This window comes from Elaeis guineensis, chromosome 13 (genome assembly GCF_000442705.2).
Source record: "Elaeis guineensis isolate ETL-2024a chromosome 13, EG11, whole genome shotgun sequence".
In the NCBI taxonomy this organism is placed as follows: Eukaryota; Viridiplantae; Streptophyta; class Magnoliopsida; order Arecales; family Arecaceae; genus Elaeis; species Elaeis guineensis.
In genome coordinates this window covers 61452545-61479786 of record NC_026005.2, presented here as the reverse complement: position 1 = coordinate 61479786, position 27242 = coordinate 61452545, and the positions used below count along the sequence as shown (strand labels likewise).

Sequence of the window (27242 nt, the reverse complement as noted above, 5' to 3'; positions counted from 1 at the left end):
ACCATATCTTTCTCAGATCTCAAAGCACGCTAAATAATTTCGTTTATTCACCCGTGCATGACCCGAAGCGACAATCATACACCAACAATAGATTTGCACAAAAGAAGGTGAATCCTTCTTTTGTACGAAAGATACAATTTCTACCCTGCTATAAGATGTTGCCATCAAGAAATTATAATTTAGATGAGAGCCACCAGCTCAGCGGTGGACCAGTCCAACCAGGAAGCAACATGCGAGGGAGCCACCATGTTTGTGTTTTTGTTTTTTTTCCCCTTTGGTTGGACTGGATCTGGTCCAACTTTGCCACCACCGGACCCTCCTTTATAAGAGCCAACCAACCACGTTAAGTTTCTCCAATAGCAGCAATTACTTGGAGAGAGCCAGCGGAATCTTCGCATCTAATTTCCAGGATCAAATCGGAATATAACGCCGGGGGGATTCCAATTCCTTTCCCTCGTCTCCCATAATCTCTCTTCTCCCAGCAGCAATAGAATTCCCACCAAAACAGAGCAGTGCAAGAGAGGGACAGAGAAAGGGAAGGAGAAAGCTTCCTTCTTTCTCTATTCTTCTCGGCTGCAACAAACTAGTTTTGATTTCTTCACCACCATTGGTTGGTTTTCTGTATTTTTTGGGCATTTGGAGAGTTGTCGTGAGGGATTGAGCAATTGTTTGTCGGTGGAATAAGTTAATAGCCAAGTGGAAGGTTTGGTTCCTTGGATCCTTTTGCCAGCTAGTTCTCCAGGCTTCTCGCTTTGATCTTTTATCTGAAATGGATTTCACTTTAATTATGTATGTTGTTGTTTCAGATAATATGAGCTTCGAGGATTCCATGGCGGTTTCTGCGGTGGCCTTTGAGAAAACTTGCTTTATCGAGAGATCTTCTGAAAGCAATGACATGGAGTACTCGAAGGAAGGGGAAACTCAGATAAAGTTTTCCAAAGAAGTTAAGTGTGAGATGGTGGATTTTGATTCTTTGCCGGACTATCTGAAGGACAATGAATTCATCTTGGGTTATTATCGTTGCGAATGGCCTCTGAAGGAGACCATCCTCAGCATCTTCTCCATTCACAACGAGACTCTAAATATTTGGACGTAAGTTTCGTGGTTTCAGATCAGCTCCTCTCTTTAGTTATCCTTTCATTCTATGCTTGATTGTAGTATAGATGAGAATGGAATCAATATAACAATTAGATCAACAAATCCATAGAATTGACGCTATGCCATATTTTTAGCCGGTAGATATGCATATTTTAACAAATTTCCTCCATAAAATCTTCGACTCCTTTCAATCTCATACTTGCCATAATTTTGCATGTTTCAGGCATTTGATTGGATTCCTTATATTTCTTTCTCTGACTGTATTCACTGCAATGATGATACCAAAAGATGCTCCTTTCCCGTCCATGCAACACCCAGGCGAATTAGAGAATGCTATGCCAGCTTTAATAAGTTGGCATCTTCCTGAGCTTCTTGTCAACTGTCTGCCCAAGAGATTCTCCTATGCAAGCAACGTCACCGATCCATGTGTTCTGGTACTTCCTCTCATCCCCATTATCCATTGTTAATGATGCTTAGTCTATTATAATTTGCTAAAAACGGAGCAAGGTGGCGTAATTAGTCAAATCTTCATCTAGTACTAATCCATCAGTTTTATATTCATAGTTGTCTGATAGTAAGACCATGTGTTCTGATACTTCCTTCAGTCCCCAATTTCTTAATATTTGCCAAAAAATAACATAAATTGAGAAATAATTCAATAAAGCAAAACAGAGCAATGATGAATACTAAAGCAAGAACATTAGGTCCAACTAATGCTATTTTTTTATGTTCTATATTCATAACAAGAAAGTATGGAGCATAATAACTTGGAAGATTCATGTTTGGTACAAAATCTACCAGCATAACTATTGTTTTGCGTCATCCTTTCTTTGCTACTAGGATATCTACAGAGGCTAATAACGAGTCCATTTTATTGTAACACAGACAAGCGTGAAGGACGACGTAACCAGCATAATATCGCCACTGCTCATGAAGCCAGTCACTCGCTGGCCTTTCTTTGCCTTCTTATGTGGTGCCATGTTCTGCCTTCTTACCAGCAGTATATGCCACCTTATCTTATGCCACTCTGAACGAATGGCCTTTATCATGCTTCGGCTTGACTACGTTGGGATAGCAGCCCTCATTGTCACCTCCTTCTACCCTCTAGTCTACTACTCTTTCATGTGTCAACCCTTCTATTGCCACCTTTACATGGGCTTCATCACAACATTTGGGGTGGCCACCATCTCAGTCTCCCTAGTGCCTGTGTTCCAGACTGCTGAATTCCGGTCTGTGAGAGCTGGGCTCTTCTTCTGCATGGGAGTATCAGGACTGCTGCCTATAATGCACAAATTGATTGCATTCCATCACCGACCGGAGGTGATCCTCTCGGCGGGTTATGAGTTGCTGATGGGTACATTTTATGGTCTTGGTGTGGTGGTCTATGCTACGAGAATACCGGAGCGGTGGATGCCGGGAAGGTTCGACATCATCGGTCATAGTCATCAGCTATTCCATGTGCTAGTGATTGCAGGGGCTTACACCCACTATCTTGCAGGCCTTGTATACCTCAAGTGGAGGGATTTTGAAGGTTGTTAGTGGTATTATAGACTAGCTTTTGAGACGCCATTCTTTTGTATGAGATTGGCAAAGCTTTTTCATCTGGAGCATGCCATGTAAACTAAAAATCCTTCAGAAATGAATAATAGTCTAAACAGAATGGGAGTCAGGTCTCTGACTTGTATAAGATCAGTGAGTGGTATTGCCATTTGAAGATTTAAAACCCATATTTTCTCCCCTGAATTTTGGATTGTGATGTAATGGATTGTGTCGGTGCATTAAACCAGCCTTGAGACACATAGCATCATCATGCGAGATCAAAAAAATATCAATGTTAAAGTGCCAGATCTCGACACACCAATTTATCTCTAAGCAGGTTCAGCTCGGTATTTTATCAGGCTGAATAAAAGGCATTCTTATGTATTCTATCTGGACGACGTCTCAGCTGACAAAGGAATGTTCAAGTCGAATATGTACCGACCTGAATTATGATGTCTTCTTTATCTGGGATGAATGTTATGGCATCTCTATTTCATCTCGGTCATCTACGGAGGTAAGTTACTATTGTGATAGACTTAACCATTTTGTAAAACATCCTTTCTCAACCAGGCCACAGCTGGTCACGATCTCATGTCTAGCTCATATGCACAGCTGTACGCTAGTTCACTTACAGGTGACTCTCTAACCACCTAACAAACTCCTCTAATGGCCTAACAAACTTTGGAACGGCCTCCTCAGCACCTCTATAAATATAAGGCCAGGAATCCTTCGTCGGTAAGTTTTGCTCTTTGAAATTAGGAAAAACTCTGCCAGTAAGAAATTAAGCCAGATTCTTAGCTCCTACTCAGTTCTCCTTCAGTTTCATCCAATTTCTCTTGCTCTTTCACTCTTTTCCACCTCTATTCTCAAGACTCGAACTGACTTAAGCATTGGAAGGTCAAGAATCTGAGGATCCCCATTTAGTTTCTTGACTGGTTGAAGAGTTTTTGCCAGATCGTAAGGATTGCTTCAGCCCAATCTCACTCAAGTCGATTTACTCTACTCTAAATTTTGAGCCCTAAAGCAACAAATTAGAGCTAGAAGGAGGACCTCTTGATTTCTTCATAGAAAAGATGGTCAAAGCATGAGCTTAGCATCCTTCTCCCTCTGCTCTAGAAGGAGTATCGGAGGCGCCACCGCAACAGTCAATTGCTGTTGATCCTTAACAATTTAGCTTCCTTATTCAGCAAGTCCAAACCCTGACAGCAGCTATTCAATAGCTTTAAAAGAAGGAGGAGCAACCATCTAAAGAGGCTCCTTCCTCAAATGCTTTGTCTCAGCATAGCCTTCAACCAACCCATCAAGATGAACATTACATTGATGAGGCTGACAACGAATTTACCCCCAGCACTCTGAAAGTTCAAAGAGGAGGTGACCTGAAGCACAAGGTACTGGATCTTGAAAGATGTTTGATGGAGCTTTAGATAGGAGGTCGATCTTAGAATAAAGATAATTTCAATCTTCGATCTCTTTTCTCTCATGAGATCTTGAGTGAATCAATTTCAAACTGGTTCAAGATGCCCGCCATTGAGTCTTTTGATAGCTCTGCTGATCCAATGGATCATATCAAGGGTTATAGGACCCTCATGACTTTATAACAGATCTCCGATGCACGACTGTGCATTGCTTTCCTGCAACCCTCAAGAAGGCAGCAAGGGTTTGATTTTCTGGACTCCTACAGGGGTCTATCTCTTCTTTTAAGCAGCTTGGGAGATTGTTTGTCACTTATTTTAGTACTAACAGACCTCACTTGAGGCATGTGGATAGTCTTTTTTCTGTCCAATAGTAGGAAGGAGAAGATTTTTGAAAATACGTGGCTCGTCTCAATACGGTCATCCTATAAGTAAAAAATTTTAATGAACAATTATCATGTCTGCTTTAAAAAGAGGACTCTGGAGCAACTGTCTGATTTTTTTCCTGAATAAGAACTTCTCGGATACTTACGATGAGATGCTTGATAGGATGCGCAAGTATGCCCAAGTCGAAGAGAAAAAAGCAATCTTAAGACAGGTAAAGAAGGATAAAAATAGAAAAAAATGATTGAGAGAGAATGATGAGCAGATTGAAAATTTGAATCGACCCCAAAAAAATTTAAGGTCAAAAGGTCCATCTCGACGCTTTAATTCTTATGCCCTTCTGTCCGCTCCCTGAGCTTAGATTCTGATGAAAATTAAATGAGAGAGATATCTTCGAAGATCTGATCCCTTGAAGGCTCCTCTAGAGAAAAGAGACAAGCAGAAGTATTGCCACTTTCATAGAGATCACGACCATGATACTAAGGAGTGAAGGCAACTACAAGATGAGATAGAAGCCTTGGTGCGTTAGGGTTATCTCAATAAATATGTTAGATCGGTCAAACCCAAGGAGTATAGGCCTCGAGCAGAAGAAATTTCTAATGATCACAACTGATCAACTACTGATGTTATCAATATGATATCTAGCATCATACCCGACACTAATGACCTGCTCTCCAAGAGGTAGAGAACAGAAGATGTTATTTCTTTTTCTAAAAATAATGTAAATGGGATCCAAATCCCTTATAATGATGCTGTCATCATCTCTATGACGATAGCAAAGTATGATGTAAAGAGAATTCTTGTTAATAATGAAAGCTCTATTGATATATTATTCTATGATGCTTTCTTAAAAATAAATCTGACTAGATAACTCAGGCGAATCGGTACTTCCCTCATCCGATTTTCAAAAAATCTAGTGACAGCTGAGGGAGAAATCATTCTACCAGTTATGGCGGGACAAGAACAAGGCAGTCAATAGTGCAGCTCAATTTTTTAGTAGTCAAAGTTCCATCTGCTTATAATGCTATCCTCGACTGACTTGGTCTCAATGCTCTCAAGGCTATTATCTCTACTTATCATCTGCTGGTGTATTTTCTGACTAAAGAGGGAGTTAGTGAGATTCGTGGTAACCAGACGGTGGTTCGATAATATTTTATGATTTTTGCTAAAATAAACCAACCAGCAAAAATTGCACCAGTTGATATACCAGATGCGTTAGATGAGGTCGGAAAAATCTAAGGTGAACTGATGAAAAAACTGGAAGCCATTCCTTTGGGAGATGACCCAAAAAAAATGGTCTAGATCAGTATGAATCTTAAACCTGGCTTAAGAGAAAAAATGATCAAGTTTTTATGAGCAAATACTGACGTCTTTGCTTGGTCGGGCTCTAATATGCCTGACATCTCTGCTGACGTGATTATTCATAAACTAAATATAGATCCAAATTTCAAACCAGTTCAGCAGAAGAAAAGAAGTTTCACTCTGAAAAGGCAAAAAGTCATTGATGAGAAAGTTGACAAGCTTTTAAAAGTAAGATTCATCAGGGAAGCTCATTACCTGAAGTGGATAGCCAATGTTATTATGGTCAAGAAGGCTAATGGCAAATGGAGGATATGCATTGACTATAAAATTCTCAATAAAGCTTGTTCGAAAGATAGTTTTTCTTTATCAAAAATTGATCAGCTTGTAGATGCTACCTCTGGTCATAAGCTCCTCAGTTTTATAGATACTTTCTCAGGCTATAATCAAATCCAAATGGCACCAAAAGATGAAAAAAATACTGTCTTTGTCATTGAAAGAGATTTCTATTATTATAAAATGATGTCTTTTAGTCTTAAAAATATAGGTACAATATTTCAGTACTTCATCAATAAAATTTTCAAGCAATAAATTGGCTAGAATATAGAGGTCTATGTAGATGATATGATAGTAAAGAGCACTGAAGAGGATCGGCATATTACCAACCTAAAGGAAGTATTTGGAGAATTTAGAAGGCACCAAATGAAGCTCAATCCCAACAAATATGCTTTTGGAGTTGGCTCAGGTAAGTTTCTTGGCTTTCTCATTAATCAAAGAGGAATAGAAGCTAATCCTGAAAAGATTAGAGCATTATTAGAAATAAAATTTTTGGCCTCTAGCAAAGAAATCCAGTAGCTCACCGGATGGGTGGCAGCTCTCAGTCGATTTGTTTCCAATTCAACTACAAGATGCCTTCTGTTCTTTAAAATATTGAGAAATATCAAAAACTTCAACTGGACAGAAGAATGTCAGGCTCCTTTCGAAGATCTTAAGAAGTATCTCAACTCTCCACCTCTTCTTTCTAAGCCGGTCGAGGGTGAAGAATTGTGCATGTATATTTCCATCTCACCTTTTGCAGTCAGCTCGGTTCTTATCCAGAAAGAAAGGAGAATTCAAAGGCCTATCTACTACACTAACAAACTGTTGTGATATGCAGAGACTCGGTATAAAAAGATTGAAAAAATGATATATGCTTTGATCGTGGTAGCCCAGAAACTCAGGTCTTACTTTCAAGCTCATATTTGGCAGTATTGACAGATCAACTGCTCAGATCGATATTACAAAGAGTTAATACTTCAGGTCGGATCACCAAATGGACCATTGAACTCAATAAATTTGATATCCATTATCGATCTTGAACTGTAGTTAAAGGCCAGGTATTAGCTTATTTTGTTGTAGAATGCACTGTCCTAGATGACGGGTCGATCCTGGCAAGTCCTAAATATGATGATTCATTCTAGATTCTATATGTGGATGGAGTCTTAAATTCTCAAGAAAGTGATGCCAGTTTGATTCTGACTAGTCCTGAAGGGTTCGTAACTAAGTAAGCCCTAAGATTTAATTTTAACACTTTCAATAATGGTGCTGAATATGAAGCCCCAATGGTGGGTCTTAAGATGGCAAAAGAACTTAGAGTCAAAAAATTAAAGGTTCTTACAGATTCACAACTTATCGTCTGTCAAGTTCGAGATCAATTTGAAGTCAAAAATTTCACGATGGCCCATTACTTGCAGAATGTCAAAATACTATCCAAAAATTTTGAAGAGCTTGAAGTGCTCCAAATTTTTTGATCGAAAAATATCTGAGCTGACGCTCTATCCCATCTTGCCACTTCAGATTTTTTCGAATTAAACCAAAAAATATTGATTGAATAGTTGGACAGGCCTAGTATTGAAATGCTCTCAATATTTCAGATCGGTCATGAGCCGAGTTGGATTGATCCCCTCATGGATTACATATCTAAAAGAGTTCTATCCAATAATTCGATTAAGGCCAGAAGTATTAAAAGATAAGCCCCATGGTATGTTCTCCAAGAAGGCTATTTATATAAAAAATCTTATTCTCTTTCTCTACTTCGATGCTTGACGTCATATGAAGCTGACTACGTACTTCGAGAAGTGCATGAGGGTATATGTGGAAACCATGTGGAGGGTAGGTTGCTTGCTAATAAAGTAATCCGACAGGGTTACTACTAGCCAACTATTTAAAAAAATACAGCTGATCTTGTCAATAAGTGTGACCAATGCCAAAGGTACGCTAATATCCAATATCAACCTACTGCTGAGCTTATTTCTGTTATTACCTCTTGGCCTTTTGCAATTTAGATGATGGATATACTAGGGCCTTTCCCAATAGCGGTAGATCAAAAAAAATTTTGATGGTAGCTATTGATTATTTCACAAAATAGATAGAAGCAGAACCATTAGCCCAAATCACAGAAAAAAGATGCAAGATTTTGTCTAAAAATTCATAATTTACCATTTGATTTACCTCAAATCATCATTACTGATAATGATCGGCAGTTCGACAACCCCAAGTTCAGAGAATTCTGCTCCAAGTTTCATATTGATCACTGACTTACTTTTATTGGACATCTATAGGCGAATGGTGAGGCTGAAGTGATCAATAGAACTATCTTTTATAGTTTAAAGACAAGACTCACCGATGCAAAAGATCTATGGGCTGAAGAGTTGTAGAGTGTACTTTGAGCGTATCTAACCGTACATCAAATTTCGATAGGAGAAACTCCTTTCAGGCTCACTTATGGGACTAAAGCTGCGATCTCAGTGGAGATTGACTTATTATCTGATAGAGTTAGAAATTTTTATGAAGCAACGAACTCTGATCAGTTGAGAATCGATCTGGATCTTTTTGATGAAGTAAGGGAACAAGCCCATGTCAGAATGACGACTTATAAGCAGAGGATCACTAAGTATTACAATGTCTGGATGATGCTGAAGTCATTTCAGAAGGGTAACCTCATCCTGAGACGAGCTGAAGTTTTAAAGCCTATTGAGCAAGGTAAATTAGCTCCCAATTGGGAAGGACCTTATCGAGTCACTGATGTAATTCGCTTAGGAGCCCATAGAATTGAGAATTTAAATGGATCTGTTATTTTTTGTACTTAGAATTCTGAAAATCTCAAAAAATATTATCCATGAAAATATTCTAACGAGCTCTTTCTTATACATCATATCCTCCCATTTATCAAGATTCAGTCCTTAAACCACTTAAGCCCAATCTGGTAAAGCCCCATAGGGCACATGTGTCAATCTGAATTTCTATTCGATAAAGCTCTGAAGGGAATGAACACCAATTTGGATTCCAATCTAGTGAAGCCCCAAAGGGCATAGATGTCAATCCAGATTCCAGTCTGATAAAACTCTGAAGGGTACGAACACCAATCTGGATTTCAATCCGATGAAGCCTCGAAGGGTATGAATACCAATCCGAATTTCAGTTCGATAAAGTTTTGAGGGGCATGAATACTAATCCGGATTCCAATCTGGTGAGGCCTCGAAGGGCATAGATGTTAATCTGAATTTCAGTCCGGTAAAGCTCCGAAGGGCATGAATGTTTATCCAGATTTCAGTCTGATAGAGCCCCGAAGGGCATGAATGTGTCAATCCAAATTTCAGTCTGGTAAAGCCCCAAGCGACATGAATATGAATCCAAATTCCAGTCAGTAAAGCTCTAATGGGAATGAACACCAATCCAGATTTCAATCCGATGAAGCCCCGAAGGGTATAGATGTTAATCCGAATTTTAGTTCGATAGAGCTCCGAAGGACATGACTGTTTGTCCGAATTTCAGTTTGATAAAGCCCTGAAGGGCATGAATATTTATCCAGATTTTAGTCCTATAGAGCCTCGAATGGCATAAATATTTATCTAGATTTTAGTCCGATAAAACCCCAAAGGGCATGAATGTTTATCCAGATTTCAATCTGGTAGAGTCCCGAAGACCATAAGTATTCATCCAAATTTTAGTCCAGAGAAGCCCCGAAGGATTTGATCCCCTCATTGATCAAATCGAATATGAGACTGAAGGGTTTATGTTGATATCTAAAGTGAGATTATATTTGGGTTCTCTTGAAAATATTGATTTTCAGATCAAATTTTAAAGCTTGATCCATCTAAGGTCATGCAAATGAAGGTACATCTAGTCTATTTTTAATTAATTGATGATGGGTGAATTAAGGTTACCAGTCTTCGATTTTGTTGAATTAGTTATTAGTTTTCGATTCTACTGATTTGCAAATATGTATGATTATTTCATCCTAGCAAGTGATGAGATTTGCTAGACTACATGACTCAAGTATGCTTGAGAAAATATCTTTTGCATTGATATTTAAAGAGATTACAAAAATAAGAACCCACATCGAGTTTACATGTTTCAAAAAAGAAAAAGAAGAGAAAAATAAGAAGACCTGTATCTGGTCGGTATATCCCAAGAAGAAAAGAAAATTTCTATTAAATGACCACCGATGCATCGGAGCTCTCCTTAGTTGATTTCTTCTTGGGTTGCTCCAGCTTCCCAGTGTCGGTGATAGCAAGCTCCGCAGTTGGGGTGGGCTCTGGTTTCTTGCCGGCCTTGAAGACTTCAGTCTCCATTGGGGGTACCACAGATATGAGCTCCACAGTGATGACTTCAGTTGCATTCATCTTCGTAGAAGACCGACCTGATTCCTTTGCTGGCTCCTCTGCTACTTTGGGGGGTGATTCAAGATCCTCCTTCACGCCCATCTTGATGGCCACTTTTGGAGTGACCTTGGAGATGTCTATCTCGGGATACAGCTTCTTTATCAGGTTGCGGCACTGGCTGAAGGCATAGTCATACGCACCCTCAGAGTTTTCAGACACTTCATCCTCGAACTCCTCGGAAGCCTTGTACGGTTTCACTACCTTGGCCACCTTGTTTTGTTCTTTTCTGATTTATTTTTTCAAGGCCTCGATGGCCTTCTTGTTAGCTTCATTGGCTTTTTCTGCCTCTTTAAGTCACGTCTCCAGTTCTTTATTTTTGTTAGCAATGGTGTGCAGGTCAAAGATCTTCTTCTCCTGCTCGTTTATTTTTCACTAAAGGTCCAATAAATTTTGGTTCTTCTCCTTGAAGGCCTTCAACTTCTCCTCGAGTTGACATTTGAGTCCGGCAGCGAGCTCAGACTCCTTTCTCTTCTCCTCTTGGAAGATGATTAAATTGTTGTCTATGACCTCTTTAATTTTAAGTAGGTAGATCATGTTCTCATACATGACTTTAAAGTCAACGGCAACCTACAGGATAAAAGATTTAGTTTGATCATTCATCCAAGTGAAAAAAAAAGAAGAAAAATGCTTACATGCATGAGTTGCTCAAATCCATAGTTGACGATCTCCTTTAGTTTATTCTTATGATGCACCTCCAGATCAACAGTCGGCATTACCGATTCAAGGAGATCTTAGCCTAGTCGGGATCGCTCCAGGAGTGACATACTTGTTACAGCATCCTCCTTAGCCGAACTTGATGGGGCCCCAGAGACTGTAGTCAGTTTGTACTCGGGCTCTTTGGAAGGCGGTGTGGGTCGGGCGTTATTATTCTTGATCCTCACCACGGTGGGTTGGCGAGGTGGTTTCAGTGACAGTGCTCGAAGAGAGTTTTACGATTTTCGAGAGGCTTCACTTCTCCCCGAGGTGGTTGGGGAAGGAGTCTTTGATGAAGATCGGGACAACATCAGGGCAGGAAGAGATTTCGCACCCTTGACTCTTTTTGGTGCGGAGACAGTGGCGGACGATTTCAGTTGGTCTTTCCTTTTTCTCTCCTCCATCTTTATCAGATTGAACCTCATTTCTACATTAGATATACATTTCAGAACATTGAAAATAAAAAAAAAAGAAGTTAAAAGTAAAATACTTCAATCTTATCTCAAGAAAAATACAGAATGATGCCGGCATCATACAACGCCTGATTGTTTATCAAAGAAGAAAGCTTGGGTGTTCTGGTGGTGATCAGGGTTGAATGAGCCACCTCATCTTCAGAGAGCATTTCATCATGAGAATTGTGTTTGGTATCCAGACATCCTCAGAAAGTCCTAAAATCTCATGGAATAGGAGTTCGAACAAAGAAAAAATGACTTTTTCAATCGTGAATGGAAGACAGAAAGCTAGATCCAAATTTACAGCCCTTCTGAGGTGAGAAGTACCACCAACTCTTCTCACTCGGTTGCCTTTTCAAAAGGACTAAAGATCTAAACAAGGAGATCCTAAAGTCTATATGGAGGAAATTGCATATGATGATGAATACTATAATCATTCTAATTGCATTTAGAGTTATTTGAGTAAGTTGGACCTTATAGAAATCAAAGACATTACAAAAAAAGGGATGCAATAGAAATTACAGGCTAGACCGAAGAGACTCATCATAAAAGGCTATATAGCCTTCAAGAGATTTAGATATCTGACCTTTCAGATCCGATTCTATCATTTCATATTTATCGGATATGTCGTATTTATCCCTAAGGGTCGTAAGGTTCTCAATTAGAATAGATCCTTCTATTTCTGGATCGAGATAGTCCGTGAGACTACACAAAGGAGATTCTGTGCTGTGATTCAAACTCTCCTCATCTAACAGATCAGTTTTAGGATCCTCTCAGGGTGGATTTCCTACCTCTATGGCCAGTAGGGGTTGGGTCGACCTAACTTGTGGGTCATTTATGGTCTCTTTTCCCTTTCTACTTCTATTGGACATATTTTTTGGAAAAAAATATGGAGAAAAAACAAAAAGACTCGAAAGAGTAAGAGGGGCTACCCTACAGTTGAAAGAGAACGAGGTTGAAAAAGAGAGATGAGGAAGGACTGGTACCTAAAAGAGAAAAAGATGAAATCCTCCCATAGATGAATGGTGGACTCCTCTCCTCCCTCTTTGGTGAGACTCCTCATTGTCTCTAGCATCCATTTGATGTTGAAAAACTTTTGAAAATATTTCGACAGCACCTTTGCACGGTAACAAAAAAAGTGGACAGTGATTGTGGGGCGAAAGCCTTTTATAGGCGAACTGACGGTCTGGATTTACTAATTTTCTTATCGATTTATGATACCTGACGTTAATCCAATGCTTAGTCGGATGGCGGTTTGGCACACCTCCTCCCAGATTCTGTCACGATGGATTGATCCATGCCCAGACTGATAAGCCAACCAGACATTGATAGTGTTGCATTCTCATTTGATGTTTTCAAATCGCCCATCCAAATAATGATGTGGGAAGATCTAATGGATCATTTCCTGAAGGATCAAGTCCTTTTATTTTCAACCAAATAATTAATTTTTATGCTCTCGAGATATGGTGTATTTATTCTAAATGGTGATGACACCAGTCCAAAAAATTTTGATCTAAAACATGGAGATAAGATCTCCTGGTCGGTTAAAAATTGAGTCAAAAGTCAAATATGGAGATAAGATCTCTTGACTGATGAAAATCAGATCAAAAATTCAAGCACAGAGATAAGATCTTCTGATCAATTAAAAATTGAGCCAAAAATCAAATACAGAAATAAGATCTCTTGATCAATGAAAATCAAATCAAAAATTCAAGCATAGAGATAAGATCTCTTAGTTGGTTAAAAATTGAGCCAAAAGTCAAATATAGAGATAAGATCTCCTAACCAATAAAAACTGAGTTGAAAATTCAAGCACAGAGATAAGATCTTTTGATCAGTTAAAAATTAAGCCAAAAGTTAAATGCGAAGATAAGATCTCTTGATCGATGAAAATCGGACTAAAAATTCAAGTATGGAGATAAGATCTCCTGGTCAGTAAAAAATCAAATCGAAAGTCAGGTGTGGAGATAAGATCTCTTGACCTGTGAAAACTGATAAAAATTCAAGAGTGAAAATAAGATCTTCTAATCGGTAAACGATTGAATCAAGAGGCAAACATAAAGATAGGGTCTCCTGGATGGTAGATAATCGAGCCAGAGATGGCCAATTTAGAAATAAGATATCCTGACTGATAAAATCTTGTCTTTATGGCAAACACTTCCTAAATTGGTAAAAATCCTATTTTATAAAGATGCTCTTACTTTCTAATCCGATCAAAAAATTATCACCTGAGACATAGAAAGTGGAGGGCAAAATATTGGTACATTAAACCAACCTCGAGATACGTGGCATTATTATGTGAGATCAAAGAAATATCAATCTTAAAGTGTCAGATTCTGACATACCAATTTACCTGTAAGCAGGTTCAGCTTGATATTTTATCAGATCGAATTAAAGATATCCTTATGTATTCTATTCGGATGAAGTCTCAGCTAATAAAGGAATGTTCAAGTCGGGTATATATTGACCTAAATCCCAATGCCTTCTTTATCCGTGATGAATATTATGGTATCTCTATTTCACCCCAATCATCTACCGAGGTGAGTTACTATTGTGACAGAGTTAACCATTTTACAAAACACCTACAACAACTTCCTTAACTAGGCCACAACTGGCCACGATCTCATGTCCAACTCATATACACAGCTGTATGCCAGCTCACTTATAGGTGCCTCGCTAATCGTCTAACAAACTTCTCTAATGACCTAACAAACTCTAGAATGGTCTCTTCAGCCTCTCTATAAATATAGGATCAGGAATCCTTCATTGGTGAGTTTTGCTTTTTGAAATTAGGAGAAACTCTGCTAGTAGAAAATTGAGCTAGATTCTCGGTTCCTACTCAGTTTTCCTTTAGTTCTATCTAATTTCTCTTGCTCTTTCATTTTTTTCCATCTTTGTTCTCAAGGCTCGAACTGACTTAAGCATAGGAGGGTTAAGAACCAGAGGATCCTCACCCGATTTTTTAACTGATTTTGTAGATTAGAGGAGTTTTCGTCAGATCATCCGGATTGCTCCAGTTCAATTTCACTCAAGTCGATTCACTCTACTCTAGATTTTGAGCTCTGAAGCAATAGATTGGATATTCCATAGCACACTATGCTATCAGACTTCATGACATTGTGGTGTCATTTTGGCTGCAGATTTGTGCTTTCTTTTTCCCACTGTAATATTCGGTTTCTTCCAAAATTAGCTCATGTATCTTTTAGCTTCCAATGGAAATAGAACTACTACCTCATACAAGAAAATATGCATAGAGGAAATTAACTTTTCCTTTTTTAATTTTTCTTATGAGGAATGGAAATCAATCTTTCAATGGGTCCCTCATCAATGTTGACAAACTAATTAATCCTAAATGCTTTAGTGTACTAGGAAATGGTCAACAGTGTATATCAAACTCAATACCAACCTTTAATACGGAGGGGCCCTATAAACCCCACTGCGATGGAGAAAATTATGGTTGCACCACCTGTAGGTTTGGTACACATCTAAAATCAATATACTAGTATTATTCTTATTTATATTTTTGTAAATGTATGTGTGTTAGTAACTACATATGATCTAGAGTAGCAATTTTTGTAGTATTAGTTTGTTTCCCTCTTCGGAGAGTTCTTTTTTATCATTGCAACTCATCCAGAATCCCCAATGTCGGTGTAATAAACAATCAAGATAAACTGGTGACCTCCAACAAATTTGAGTTCTCATACCATATTGAGAGTAACAAAAAAGCCCGAAAAAGACTTCAAACATATAAGAAAAGGGTCCACAATTCATGAAGATTCTTCTTTCATATGATCATAGACAAACCTAATCATTAGGATTTACTATAATCTACACCTCTTTACGGGTAGCCTGTCTACATAGCCCGCTTAAGCCTAAAGACTTTTGGGCCTGATTGGGCCAATGTTTAGACTCAGTGTACTGGGCCAAACCTACCCCGAAAAATAGGCTCATTTAACAAACAAGCTGGTTTAGGCTTTAAAATTAAAGTTTTTTTTTATTTTTTTTATATTATTCATATTTAATATTTTTAATATACTTTTAAGTATTTTATAGTATTTTTAAATAAAATAATTATAATTTTTTTTGAACTATTTAAGAATTTTAAATTTCATCCTAAACTTTAATTTAGTGCAATTAAATCATTGAACTTTTAAATGAGTTCAATTCAGATCCTGACTATAGATTCCATTAGGATGCCATAATGGAATGGTCATATGAGGTCGGTGAGGGCTTATGTAGTAGAAGGGGCTTATGTAAGAAAAAATCTAAAATTCTTCTCCTCCCTTTTGTTCCATCTTCTAAGTAGGATTTCACCTTTCTTAATCTATCCCTCCTTCCTATCGATGATTGTTGATCGATTCTGACTATAAAGATCACACAAGAGTTGGCAGGTCTTCACGTCAGTGTTAAAAAAAAGGACAGGAGAATTGGAAGAGATGGCATGTAGGAGAGTTGGAAGGTCTCCATATGAGTCCCCACTCTCTAGCATCCACTCAACTGCAAGCTACGAAGGTCCCATTCACTGCAAATTTGGTCTTGTAGCTAAAATATGGACTTTATGGAGCAATGATAAATCTGGATGAAGGTTTAGTAGTTATCCAAATTATTAGGTGAGTGTGATCGGTGTCATAAGTTTTTGTTTTCAATTTTTCAAATATTGATTCATTTTGATAGAGATGGCGATGGAGAAACATAGGTTGGTGTGTTTCATAGGATCCAATTGCTAAACAAATACTACTTTTGAGTTTTCTCCTTTATCTTCTTCCTCATTGTCCAAAAAAAATCAAAATTTGAATTATACTGCTATGAGTTGTTTAATTGTATTGATGTTTATGGAGATGAATTTGTGATAGCATGATTCGTACTATAGATATTTCTCCTAAATTGATCCTAAGATAAGAGGTCGAGCCAAAGTAGCTCTACTTGAAAAAAAGAATAAAGCAAAGGACTTAAAAGCCAATATAAGAAGATTGTCTGCTATTATTGAAAGGTATAAAGGAGAAAGTTTTAATTTAAAAGAATAAATAGTAGAACTCAAAAGAAAGATAATCAATTTGTTAAAAGAGATAGAGGATTTAAAAAGAGAGGCCTGTGATTTCAAAGATGAGGCAACAAGGGTAAAGATCAGATGTGTAGAGTTAAAGAGAGAGCTTGGGAAGCATACTACTAGGGAGAAGCTTATGTGATCATAAATGTGGTTTTATTTATTTGATTGATAATGGTGATCATGTTTTGAATGATTACCCTGTATGTTATTATATAATGAGTTTGAAAGTGGTGGTCAGACAGAGGATAAGCTCTACTATATTAAAGCTTTTTGAAATCAGTAAAAAATAAATGTTATGTCAAATATAATGATTTATGTTTGATATTTGCATCTCTTCTTTAGTATATAAGTAATACTGAAATGACATATGCATGGAACTTAAAATATGAAATGGCACGTCCATGAAACTTAAAATATGAAGTGGCACATGCATGAAACTTGAGTGCCATGACATGTCTAGGTGTATTCAGCATCACCCCTTATTGGTGCTTCTTATGAATAGGATGATTTTTAGATGATGCGTATATAGGTTGCTTCTTGAGTTTCATTTAAATGAATATAAAATATGAAATAATGAGATTTCAGAAAGTTTTAATGCTATTGTTGTTGAAATGGCACAACTAAGCTCTAATAGTATATACTATAGCCACTACTAATTCTCCCCAATGTCATTATTATTAAAGTTATTTCATCTAAATATGAAATAGTTAATGTTGAAATCGCACATGCATGGTAGTTGAAATATGAAGCAGCAGACAATGCAATTGCTATAGCCACTATTAAGGTCAACATCTACTACTATTGATACATCCATCGCTACTTCCAAACAATCAAGTGAGGCATGAATTTTACCATAGTTAAGAACAATGTTTGCTCTAAACATTGTGTTAAACATGAACAACCAATATTAGACTTGTAAACCACAGATAGTAGTGAGCCATTATCTAAACAAGTGGAGCTTATGTTGAGGGCAAGTTGTACATCCATTGTCTTAATAAAAGGATCAAGTTTGTGAATATATGAGCATTCCTGAACAATTTGACAAGTGCCAGTGAAACATTTTGAATCCTATATTGTGCCTTTTTGTAAGCTATGATACTGAAACATAATGAATCCCCTATTCTGTCATTGATCTTTGAACTTAAAGTATTATAGATCCACACTGAGTGCTTGGCACCTATTCCAGTAAGAATCATAAAGGATGCATAGCAGCATCTATAAAGAAAAGCATCCCTAATCATGAATCCTACATAATCTTATTGAGCTTTTTAGGAATCATGAAATTGAGCTTATAAAATTATTCTTAAGTTGAGTTGGCTTGTGTAAAATTTGGGGTCTTTTAATTGTTGTGCAGATAAGAGACTTGTAGAGGCAACAATATGAAATAATAAGTATTGGAAAAAAATTTTTCTAGGCCAAAAATAAGAAGAGATCAGGGACCCAATGTGTCATCAGTCTAACCAACCCACTGCCAGTGCTAAAAGGTCTGCAATGGCCATGCTGTCCTATGCATTTCATTCATTTTTGATTGGACATCGCCCACTATGCATATGCTTCGAGAGTTGCCCTGGGTCATTTGAGTCTGATAGGAGGCATTAATGCTTCCCTCTCTTGTCCCATCCTCCCATGGGCAACGAAACAAGACAAAGGGAAGGAGAAAGAGATGGACAGAGAAAAGGTGGCAGGAGAGGAAGAAAAGGGAGAGGGTGCACCTGCATATCCAACTTCTGCCGGTGGGTGCCCATGCTCCCTGTGCTCGTTCGATCCCGATCTCGACCTGAGCCCCATGGCAGTCTTGACCCCATCATCGACTGTCGACCTACTCTCAACCAACCAATCCTTGGCCACTGATCCTAGCATCAGCCTCTATTCCTAGCTTTGGCCATTGGTTTCCAGGAGACTTCTTTATAGCCCCATCATGTCATCCACTAAAAAATAGGAGTAATCATGAGTGAGGCAAGCTCCTCATACTCTCAGCCTCTAGCTATGAACTCATGCCATTAATAAGGGGCCCTCATATGCGATGAGGTGACTACTCACCAAATTCAAGAATGCCTAAAGGCCATGCATGGATTCCAAGGATACTCAATTAAAGGGCAGTAAATCTCTGACAACCCATGCTCCCCCATAGCTCCAACCTCCCTTATAAAAAGAGGTAAACAAAGGACCCACAAGGCATGCAACTTTTCTTTCTCTTGAGTGCTCTTTTTTTCTATCTGTTGGCTAGATTTTTGACTTGAGCATTGGAAGATCCCTACAAGAGCCACCTTCGATCGAAACTTTTTTGGTAGGTCCTACCACCGCCGTCCGACTGTCGCCGACCTACCATCGCCGTCCAATTCTAGCTGATCCAACCTCGAGAAGAAAATCCACACAATAAATTGGTGCTAGATATGTGTGCCTGCTTTTGGGAAAGGGGCATGATGTTCGAGACATGCCGTCTGGTGGAGGTTCTGGTCGGAAATCATGCTCCGCACTAGCTATCGGAGGTAACTCCACTACCCTCTCTACCAACTCTTGGAGAGAACTAGCACCAGTTCAGTGCTCTTACCATCCATATGTGGGTGTTAACTGCGGTGGTCCACACTGTCCGATGATCAAATCTAGCATAGGAAGGAGGTGTCCACCTGCAGATGGCCCTAAATCCTGTAGGGACCATCGGATCCTTGATGTGCTTCGGAAGGCGCTCAAGATCCCTGAGGCCATAAACAACACAAAAGTAAAAGAAAAAAAAAGAGATAGAAGAAGCCGAAGAGGACCTAGCAGAACCAAGCCCTCTGTTCCTCCTGAGTGCCCGGCAAGCAGCATCGGACCCCGGGCACCCAATTCGTCCCAAGGTTGATGCCACCTCTCCCACTCCTCACCGCCTGCCTCAGCAAGGTCAATGTCATCGACACCATCCCCCTTCTCAGTAATGTCCCCATCTGTGCGATCCTCTCCTTTGGCTCCATGAGACCCCATGGTGGGTTCATCATCCCCGATCCTATTATCGAGGAGCTCGATGACATTCTACGAGGAGCACGACAGTAGCAAACTATTCCAGCCAACATACCAGGCCTTCTGCTTCTCCCACATGCCTAGCCGAAGCGAACCCTCTACTCCTCCCATGCACTGCCTACGTACAAGCCCCTCTGAAGCAACCACACTGAACCCCGTTGGCCGCTCCTTCCCAGGGGGTGCCAAGGCCACACGTGGGTGCATCTTAGTCGCATTGAGGCTACCAGCAGGTGGACCACATCGAGCATCATAGGATTCGAATTCGCCTTCACCCATGCTGAATCTCCGAGTCGTCGATCCTTCTCGAGATCAGATGTTTGAAGCCACCATGGGGGCCTGTAAATGGTCGTGCTCTTTGTGTGTGCATCTAGCAATGCTAGGACTATCCTCAAATAGCCCCAAGAACCTGAAGCTTCAAGCTCCTACCAGTTGGTGCCGAGCTTACTAAATTTGATTTTTCCCTTGTCCACATCGAGGACTTGAGGAACTAGGCTCTCCCTGTCAATGCTAGGCTCACTGGTCAAACCTCCTACAAATCTGAACTCTTCCTACACCCACCTCCCCCTAGTTGACTTCAAGTTCATGTTGAGATTTGATGTCTTGAAATTCGATCCATATTGAGCTCACAGCAAGGTCTAGGATGACGAACAAAGTCCAACAAGCCCAAGAACAACCCAAATGAAGTCCAGACGGCAAAAATATGCATAAAAAAAGCTTGAAGCAGGTGGCACGATGCACGAGGTGGTGGAGGTCGGCGATGGGCCGATGGAGGTCGGTGGCGGTGAAGTCGGACCCGATGAATGCGTGCACGTGTGGCCCAGCACGGACGCATGTGCGGGCCGGCCCAGCCTGCACAGGCACCCAGGCCCAACACCCTGCACGGTCCACCGTGGACCACAGGGTGCTGGGTGGTCCATGGAGGCCGTGTGGACCGATCACACGGTTCACGCATGGTCCAGGGGCATTTGTGCATGATCTGATGGTCCAAATCACATGCGGTCGTGATCGGATGGTTGAAACTCAATCCGGACATGATCAGGCTTGATCTGAGGCTGTAGTGTACGATCGGACGGCTCTGGTGCAAGTCAGTCACGATCAGACAACCACGAATGGTTCTAGAATTGATTGGGACTCAGTATTCCTAGTGTAACAGTATTTTTGAGATTTTAAAGTCTATATAGCTCTGATTGATAAGCTGTTTGTTGCATTGGATAGCTGGTGACGTTTTGAAAGTGTAGAAAGGCTTTAAAAGAAATTTTAGAAAGATTTTGTGAGAATTTTGGAGCTTCTTGTTGAGAAACTCTTGTACAAGGGTTGAGTGGTGAGTTCTTCTTGTATTGGTTGTGCTTTATTCTCTCATAGTGAAGCTTATATGCCTCATAGAGATAGGCTTGAGGTTGATCCATATATTTATATTGTATTTCTTATTTTGTTTCTTCTTTTTTTCTGCTATACCGTGTGGTACCGAATTCTGCATAATAATTAGTATCAAAGTAAGGTGGTACCAAAGCATAGGTTGCAGCGGTAGTGATCGAGATAGAAGATAAGGAAGATAAGCATAATCAAGATGGAGATTAATAGGTTTGATGGAAAGAGCAATTTCTTCTTGTGGCAGGCAAGGATGAAGGACGTGCTCATCTAGCAAGAGTTGATAGATGCTCTCTTGTGTGAGAAGAAGTCGACTACCATAGAGGTGTAGGATTAGAGGCGACTCCAGATGCAGGCGGTGAGTATGATCTGCTTGTACCTAATGGATGAGGTAGTGATCCATGTGTTTAGTAAGACTTCTTTGATGATAATATGGTCGAAGCTCGAGGAGTTGTACATGGTGAAGTCTCTGACCAATATCTTTTTTCTCTGGAGGTAGTTCTACCAGCTACGGATGATTGAGGGACAGAGCATGTACGAGTATCTCAGCCATTTTCAGAAGATCCTGACCGACCTCCTTAGCATTGGAGAGAAAGTTGAGGAGAAGATCAGGGTGCTGGTCTTGCTAGCATCGCTTCTCCCTTCATATGAGTCTTTGGTGACTGCTCTTCTAGTAGAGAAAAGTACCATCAAGATGGACGAGGTCGCGGTGATTCTCTAGAATGTGGTTCTCAGGAGAGAGAACCCAACTTCAAGCTCAGGTGGTGGCAGCTCAGCTTTGATGATTTCTGAAGAAGTAGGAGGCGGCAGATAGAGTGACAAGAGATCACGGCAAGGGCAATTCAAGTTCAAGATGAGAGACTTGAGTAAGATCAGATGTTATCAATGTGATGAGTTGGAGCATCTAGTCAGAGATTGCCTTCAACTCAGGGATCAGATGAGGGCTACTAAAGTGACGGTTAGTAGCGAGTCAGAGGATGATGTCTTAGAGATATTTGATGAGGTATCTACTCTTTCCAGCAGTAAATTTTAGATTCTACATGCACCGATCATGTATGTTACAGAGAACAGTAGTTTGACTCCTTGGAGAGCAATGATGGTACTGTTTATCTGCCGGATGAATCGAGCTGTGCGATCAGAGCCATCGGGATGGTCAGCTAAGGACATATAATGGTGTAGTAAAGAGATTGAGAGAGGTCCGATATATATTCGATTTCAGATAGAATCTTATCTCACTGAGCAGACTGGATTCGAGAGGCTACAGGATGGTAGCTGGTAGAGGAATCCTGAAGGTGTTGCATGGTGATAGGGTTATTCTGGAGGAGAAGAAGAGGAAGAGAGGATATTACTACCTGATGGGGAGCTCAGTGCGAGGTGGAGCTTCAGGAGCTAGGAGGAGCTCAGAGCAAGGTGAAACTCCAGATGGAGGTGGATCGGGTACTAGACGGAAGACTCGAGAGGATGAAAGATGACATCGCAAAGTGAAGTTTCTATTATCGTAGGAGACTTCTCCAAGCAGATCTTTGGTTAGAGTGGACACAGCCCATGACGAAGGTGGAATCGAGCGGTCTGACTCGACTCCCAAATTTGCCCATCCATGAGACAGCAGGCATGCCCCAGGGTATGGGGGTGAGATGGATAACAGGCTCTCAGAGACAAATGAAGTTCGAATATCGAGTCGAGATGGAGATTGTTGAGATTTGATGTCTCGAAATTCGATCCATATTGAGCTCACAGTGAGGTCCAGGATGACGAACGGAGTTCAGTGAGCCCAAGAACAGCCCAAACGGAGTCCAGACAGCGAAGATATACGTGAAAGAAGCTTGGAGTAGGTGGCACGACGCACGAGGCAGTGGAGGCTGGCGGCAGTGTAGTCGGGCCCGACGAACGTACGTGCGTGTAGGCGTGGGCAGCCCTGTGCGCGGGTGGACCCAATGCAGGTGCGCGCGAGGGGCACCTGCGTTAAGCCCGCCCAGCCCGTGCGGGAGTCTAGGCCCAGTGCCCTACGTGGTCCATCATGGACCGCAGGGTGTTGGGCGGTCCATGGAGGCCGCATGGATCGATCAAGCGGTCCATGCATGGTCCAGGGGTATTTGTGTACGATCCGACGGTCCACATCACATACGATCGCAATCGGATGGTTGGAACTCAATTCAGACATGATCAGACTTTATCTGAGGTTGTAGTGTGCGATCGGACAGCTCTGGTGTGAGCTGGTCACAATCGGATGGTCACGAATAGTTCTAGGATTGATTGGAACTCAATATTCCTAGTATAATAGTATTTTTGAGATTCTGAAGTCAGAGTGCATACTATTAGCATACTATTAGCATAGCAGGGTGCATACTATTAGCATAGCAGGGGCTGGAGTTTGTTGCTACTGTAGACGTCCTTATCTGACCTCTCCGGATCAATCTACAGGGGGCCACTGCAACCGAAGGGACAGCGACATCAATTGAACTACATCCATTTTCGGTGATTGGAGATGCGGTGCTCTTGTCTAGCCTCGGAGATGAAGCACCTACCTTCATTGGTGCTCTGGCTTTTTCTTAAAAGTCAATGGTCCTGGTGGGTCCTCCGGACTCTGAGGGATTTCCTCAAGCTTCACAGGCCTGGGCTTCATCTTTGGGGCAGCAGTAAGCAAGGTAGAGGTTAGAGTTAGAGAATCGGAGGAAGAATAGATAGTTGAGAGTTTGCACGATGGACCCGACCTCCTTGATTGGCTTAGCACCTTCTTTGGCCTCCAACGCGACAACATACGAGGTTGGATCCAGATGTGCATCCAGCTGCCTCTATTAACGACCCTGAAGCAAGTCCAGTCGGAGTTCTCCCGCATGTCAAAGCCTCCCGGTGCCAAGGTGGCCTCCGCTACGTTTGCCATCCCCGCGTTCGTCCAACTCTTCAGAGCTCTGGCCGCCATGGCCATGACCTGCCTCATCGCAGAGAGGATTAGTGGCCGCAAGCTCCTTTTCGAGGTCTGCAGGGTCACCCCTAGGAAGACATCGGCAACAGGTACAAAAAAAAAAAATGATGAGGATGACCTCTCCCACCATTTTACTGAGCTCAAGGCCAGGGTCTGGGCTGTGATTTGATTCCATCTCAGTGAGAATAGGGAAAGCCAGGGCCCTACTGCACGTATCACTACAAAAGTTTGGTCCCACTCTTTCACTGTGGGGGATGGGATGTTTCCATGAAGGAAAAACAAAACTGGTAAACTCTGGTGGATTGACACACGGCTCCATAAAAGTTAAGGCAAGCCGGCTCCGGGCTCAATTCTCTGCCTCTAGAGAGGCTCTCAATGGACTACAGCAAGAAGTCGAAGCTCGGTTACACCATCTACCCTTCCCCTCAGATCTCCACTTCTATCGTCGAGCCTCGCAACAACGTCCTCTCCACCCACTCCCTCCTCAAGCACACCAACATTTGCCACCATTCCCTGAACAACAAGGTTATCTACGACTTCTACCATTGCTCTCTAGACATCAAACGCCCTACCTACACTAATCCAAAGTTAGATCAAGATCGAGCCGAAGTCAGACTCGGACTAATCTGAAGTTAGATGGAGGATTGATTCGAAGTCATATCCAAATAAATCCGAAGTCAAAATCAAGCAAAATCTAAAAGCTCTCAAACAGAACCTACAACCCTCATGATAAAAGACTTTTAGGCCCTATCTATTATTATGTATCGTTCTTTTTGCTGAACAACATGTCTGTAAATACTAAGCTGAAGTGAAGGTCAAACCAAGGTCACAGAGAAGAGGTAAAGACCAAGCTGAGGCCTATGCCATCAGAGAGAACCTCTAAAAACTAGTCTCCAACAGTTGACATCATCAGAAGGTCAAGATCATCAGAAGGCCAAGATCATCCGAGGACCAATCTAAACAGACCAAAATCAGATTGTCAAGCAAAAAGCTAATAGCTAAAGTAAAGACCAAGTACAACTCACCGCTAAAATAAAGGCTAAAGACGGACTGTATTCAGTTTTATTGAAGGAGCTTTTGATCGGCTTCAAATAAAAGATGGCCTATGTTTGGTCTGATTGAAGGAGCTTTTGATTGATTTTAAATAAAAAATAGTCTGTATTCAGTCCGATTGAAAGTATTTTTGACGGTTTTAAATAAAAGATGACTTGTGTTCGATTCGACTAAATGAATCTTTGATCGATTTTAAATAAAAGACGGTGTATGTTCGGTCTGATTAAAAAATTTTTTGATCAATATCAGACAGAAAATGACCTATGTTCGATCCAACTGAAAGAATCTTTGATTGACTTTATACGGTACAATTGTTGATCAATCAGGAATACAAATTTTATGTTTGGATAAAAAAATATATGATAAAATAAAGTTGAATTTATTTTTAAATTAATAATAAAAGTTTTAATAAAGATGACGCATCAGACATTGAAAAAAAAAAAAAAATCGTGTGCTCAGCTTCGGATGGTGCCGAAGCCGTCCGCGCATGGGTTCATGTATGCCCGTCCATGCGCCAAGCCTCGGCTTAACCGAGTCAAATCCTTTGGTGCACAAGACGCCAGTGTCCCTTCGCAGAGACGCTCAAGCCTAATGCATGCAGTGACGTCCCATCACTTTACAACTAGCACAATAAGACAAACCAAATAAAAGGAGGAAAAAAATAAAAAAGAAAAGAGAGAAGAAAAGAAAAAAAGGCAGGGGAGGCCGCGGACCAACCCCGCGCACTCCCGCGTGGCCGGGGCCGTCCGCGCCGGTCCCTGCACGCCCTCCCTACGGTCCCGCACAGCCGAAGCAACCCGCGACGGCTGCCGATGCCTTGTCCGTGTGCTCTCGTCCGTCCAAGGCCGCCCGCATTGGCCACCGTGCGCTCCCGCGCATCCCCGCATGACCGAAGAAGGCTGTGGTGCCTCCCTACGTGCCCCCCTCGCGCGCTCCCGTGCGTCCAAAGCCACCCTGGTGGCCTCTGAAACCTCCCTGACGAGGCGCCATCCGCTGTGGGGTTATTTGACATCACCGAGGTGGCCCACGGTGGCCCCGCGCTTCCCCACGTGCGCTGTTTCCGTGTGGAAGAGAGATGTAGGGGGGCACGTCCGAACCTGGACGATGCCGATGCCATGTGGATCAGGCTCGCATCCACCGCGTCAGACATGGAAACATGGGCTCAAGCATGACTTAATAATTGTGCCGACTTGGTAAGAAACAAAGAAAGCACCCGAGCCTCCATCTTGAGACAAGCGGATAAAGCCTCAGCCCGTATACCGAGCCTCAGACTCCGACCAAGTTAGAGCTCACAGTGTACGAGATGCCACGCCGCCCTTTATATGTGAATTTTTTTTTTCTTCCATTAATGCCTGACTGTACGCCATCCATGAATCTGGCGCAGGCAGTGGCGGTCCATCATTCTACAAACGATGCGATAGAGAGGAAATGAAGAGGAAGGGAGAAGCAGAGAAGGAGGAAGAGGGGTGGCCCGCCCGGCTGCGCGGCCTTTTCAGGCGCCGAAGTCGGCACCAGAAGTTCCCACACGTCCTAAGCTACCCGCGCCGATCCCTATGCACCCCCTAGCTAGCTCCCACGCTCCCGCACTGTCAAAGCAGCCTGTAATGGCCACTGACGTCCCTCCACGACTCTTCACTTTCGTCTAAAGTCATGCAGACGTTTCTTCAACCGAGAAATATCAAATTTTTATATTTTCAGCCATACTCCCTTCGTTCAAGCTAAAATTTGGATTTTAAAATAAAAGAATATGTGTTGAAAAAAAAATTATCTGAATTGAAGATAAAAAAAAATCAAAAACCTAGCATGTTATCAATCTAACCAATTCACTGTCAATGCTAAAAGATCTTCATCGGCTACATTGTCCCATGCATTTCATTCGTTCTCGATTGTGCGTCGCCCACTATGTATATGCTTCGACAGTTGTCCTAGGTCATTCGAGTCTGATAAGATGCATTAATGCCTCTCTCTCTTGTCCCATCCTCCCATGGGCAATGCAACAAGACAAAGAAAAGGAAAAAGAGATGGACAGAGCAAAGGTGGCGGGAGAGGAAGAAAAGGGAGAGGGTGCACCCGCATATCCAGCTTCTGCCTATGGGTGCCCACATTCTCTGTACTCGTTCAATCCCCATTTTGACCTACGAGCCCCATGATGGCCTTGGCTCCTGCATCGACTGCCAACTCACTCTCGATCGATCAATCTTCAGCCACTGATCCCAACATCGATCTCCATTCCCAGCTTTGGCCATTGGCCCCCAAGAGGCCTCTTTAGAGCTT

The 27242-nt window shown here is 41.3% G+C and overlaps 1 protein-coding gene across 2 annotated transcripts; it reads left to right on the top strand.

Annotated features, from left to right (window-relative positions):
* The first annotated feature begins 377 nt into the window (after positions 1 to 377).
* Positions 378 to 2832, top strand: LOC105060949 (heptahelical transmembrane protein 4-like). 2 transcript variants are annotated; one of them, XM_019845933.3, is made up of 4 exons: positions 378 to 703; positions 807 to 1092; positions 1322 to 1532; positions 1984 to 2832. In XM_019845933.3, exons 2-4 carry the CDS (start codon positions 812 to 814, stop codon positions 2635 to 2637), a joined length of 1146 nt encoding a protein of 381 aa, XP_019701492.1. In that variant the 5' UTR covers positions 378 to 703; positions 807 to 811; the 3' UTR covers positions 2638 to 2832. The 2 variants fall into 2 exon arrangements, with proteins under 2 accessions (XP_019701492.1, XP_010943142.2); XM_010944840.3 differs by lacking the exon at positions 378 to 703 and having other exon boundaries at positions 788 to 1092.
* Positions 2833 to 27242: the final 24410 nt, after the last annotated feature.

Bases quoted from the DNA above. Each gene is read 5' to 3' on its own strand.
- LOC105060949 (XM_010944840.3), top strand. From the start codon at position 788: ATGTATGTTGTTGTTTCAGATAATATGAGCTTCGAGGATTCCATGGCG. The intron at 1,093-1,321 runs GTAAGTTTCGTG...TGCATGTTTCAG, and splicing joins GAGACTCTAAATATTTGGAC to GCATTTGATTGGATTCCTTA. The intron at 1,533-1,983 runs GTACTTCCTCTC...ATTGTAACACAG, and splicing joins TCACCGATCCATGTGTTCTG to ACAAGCGTGAAGGACGACGT.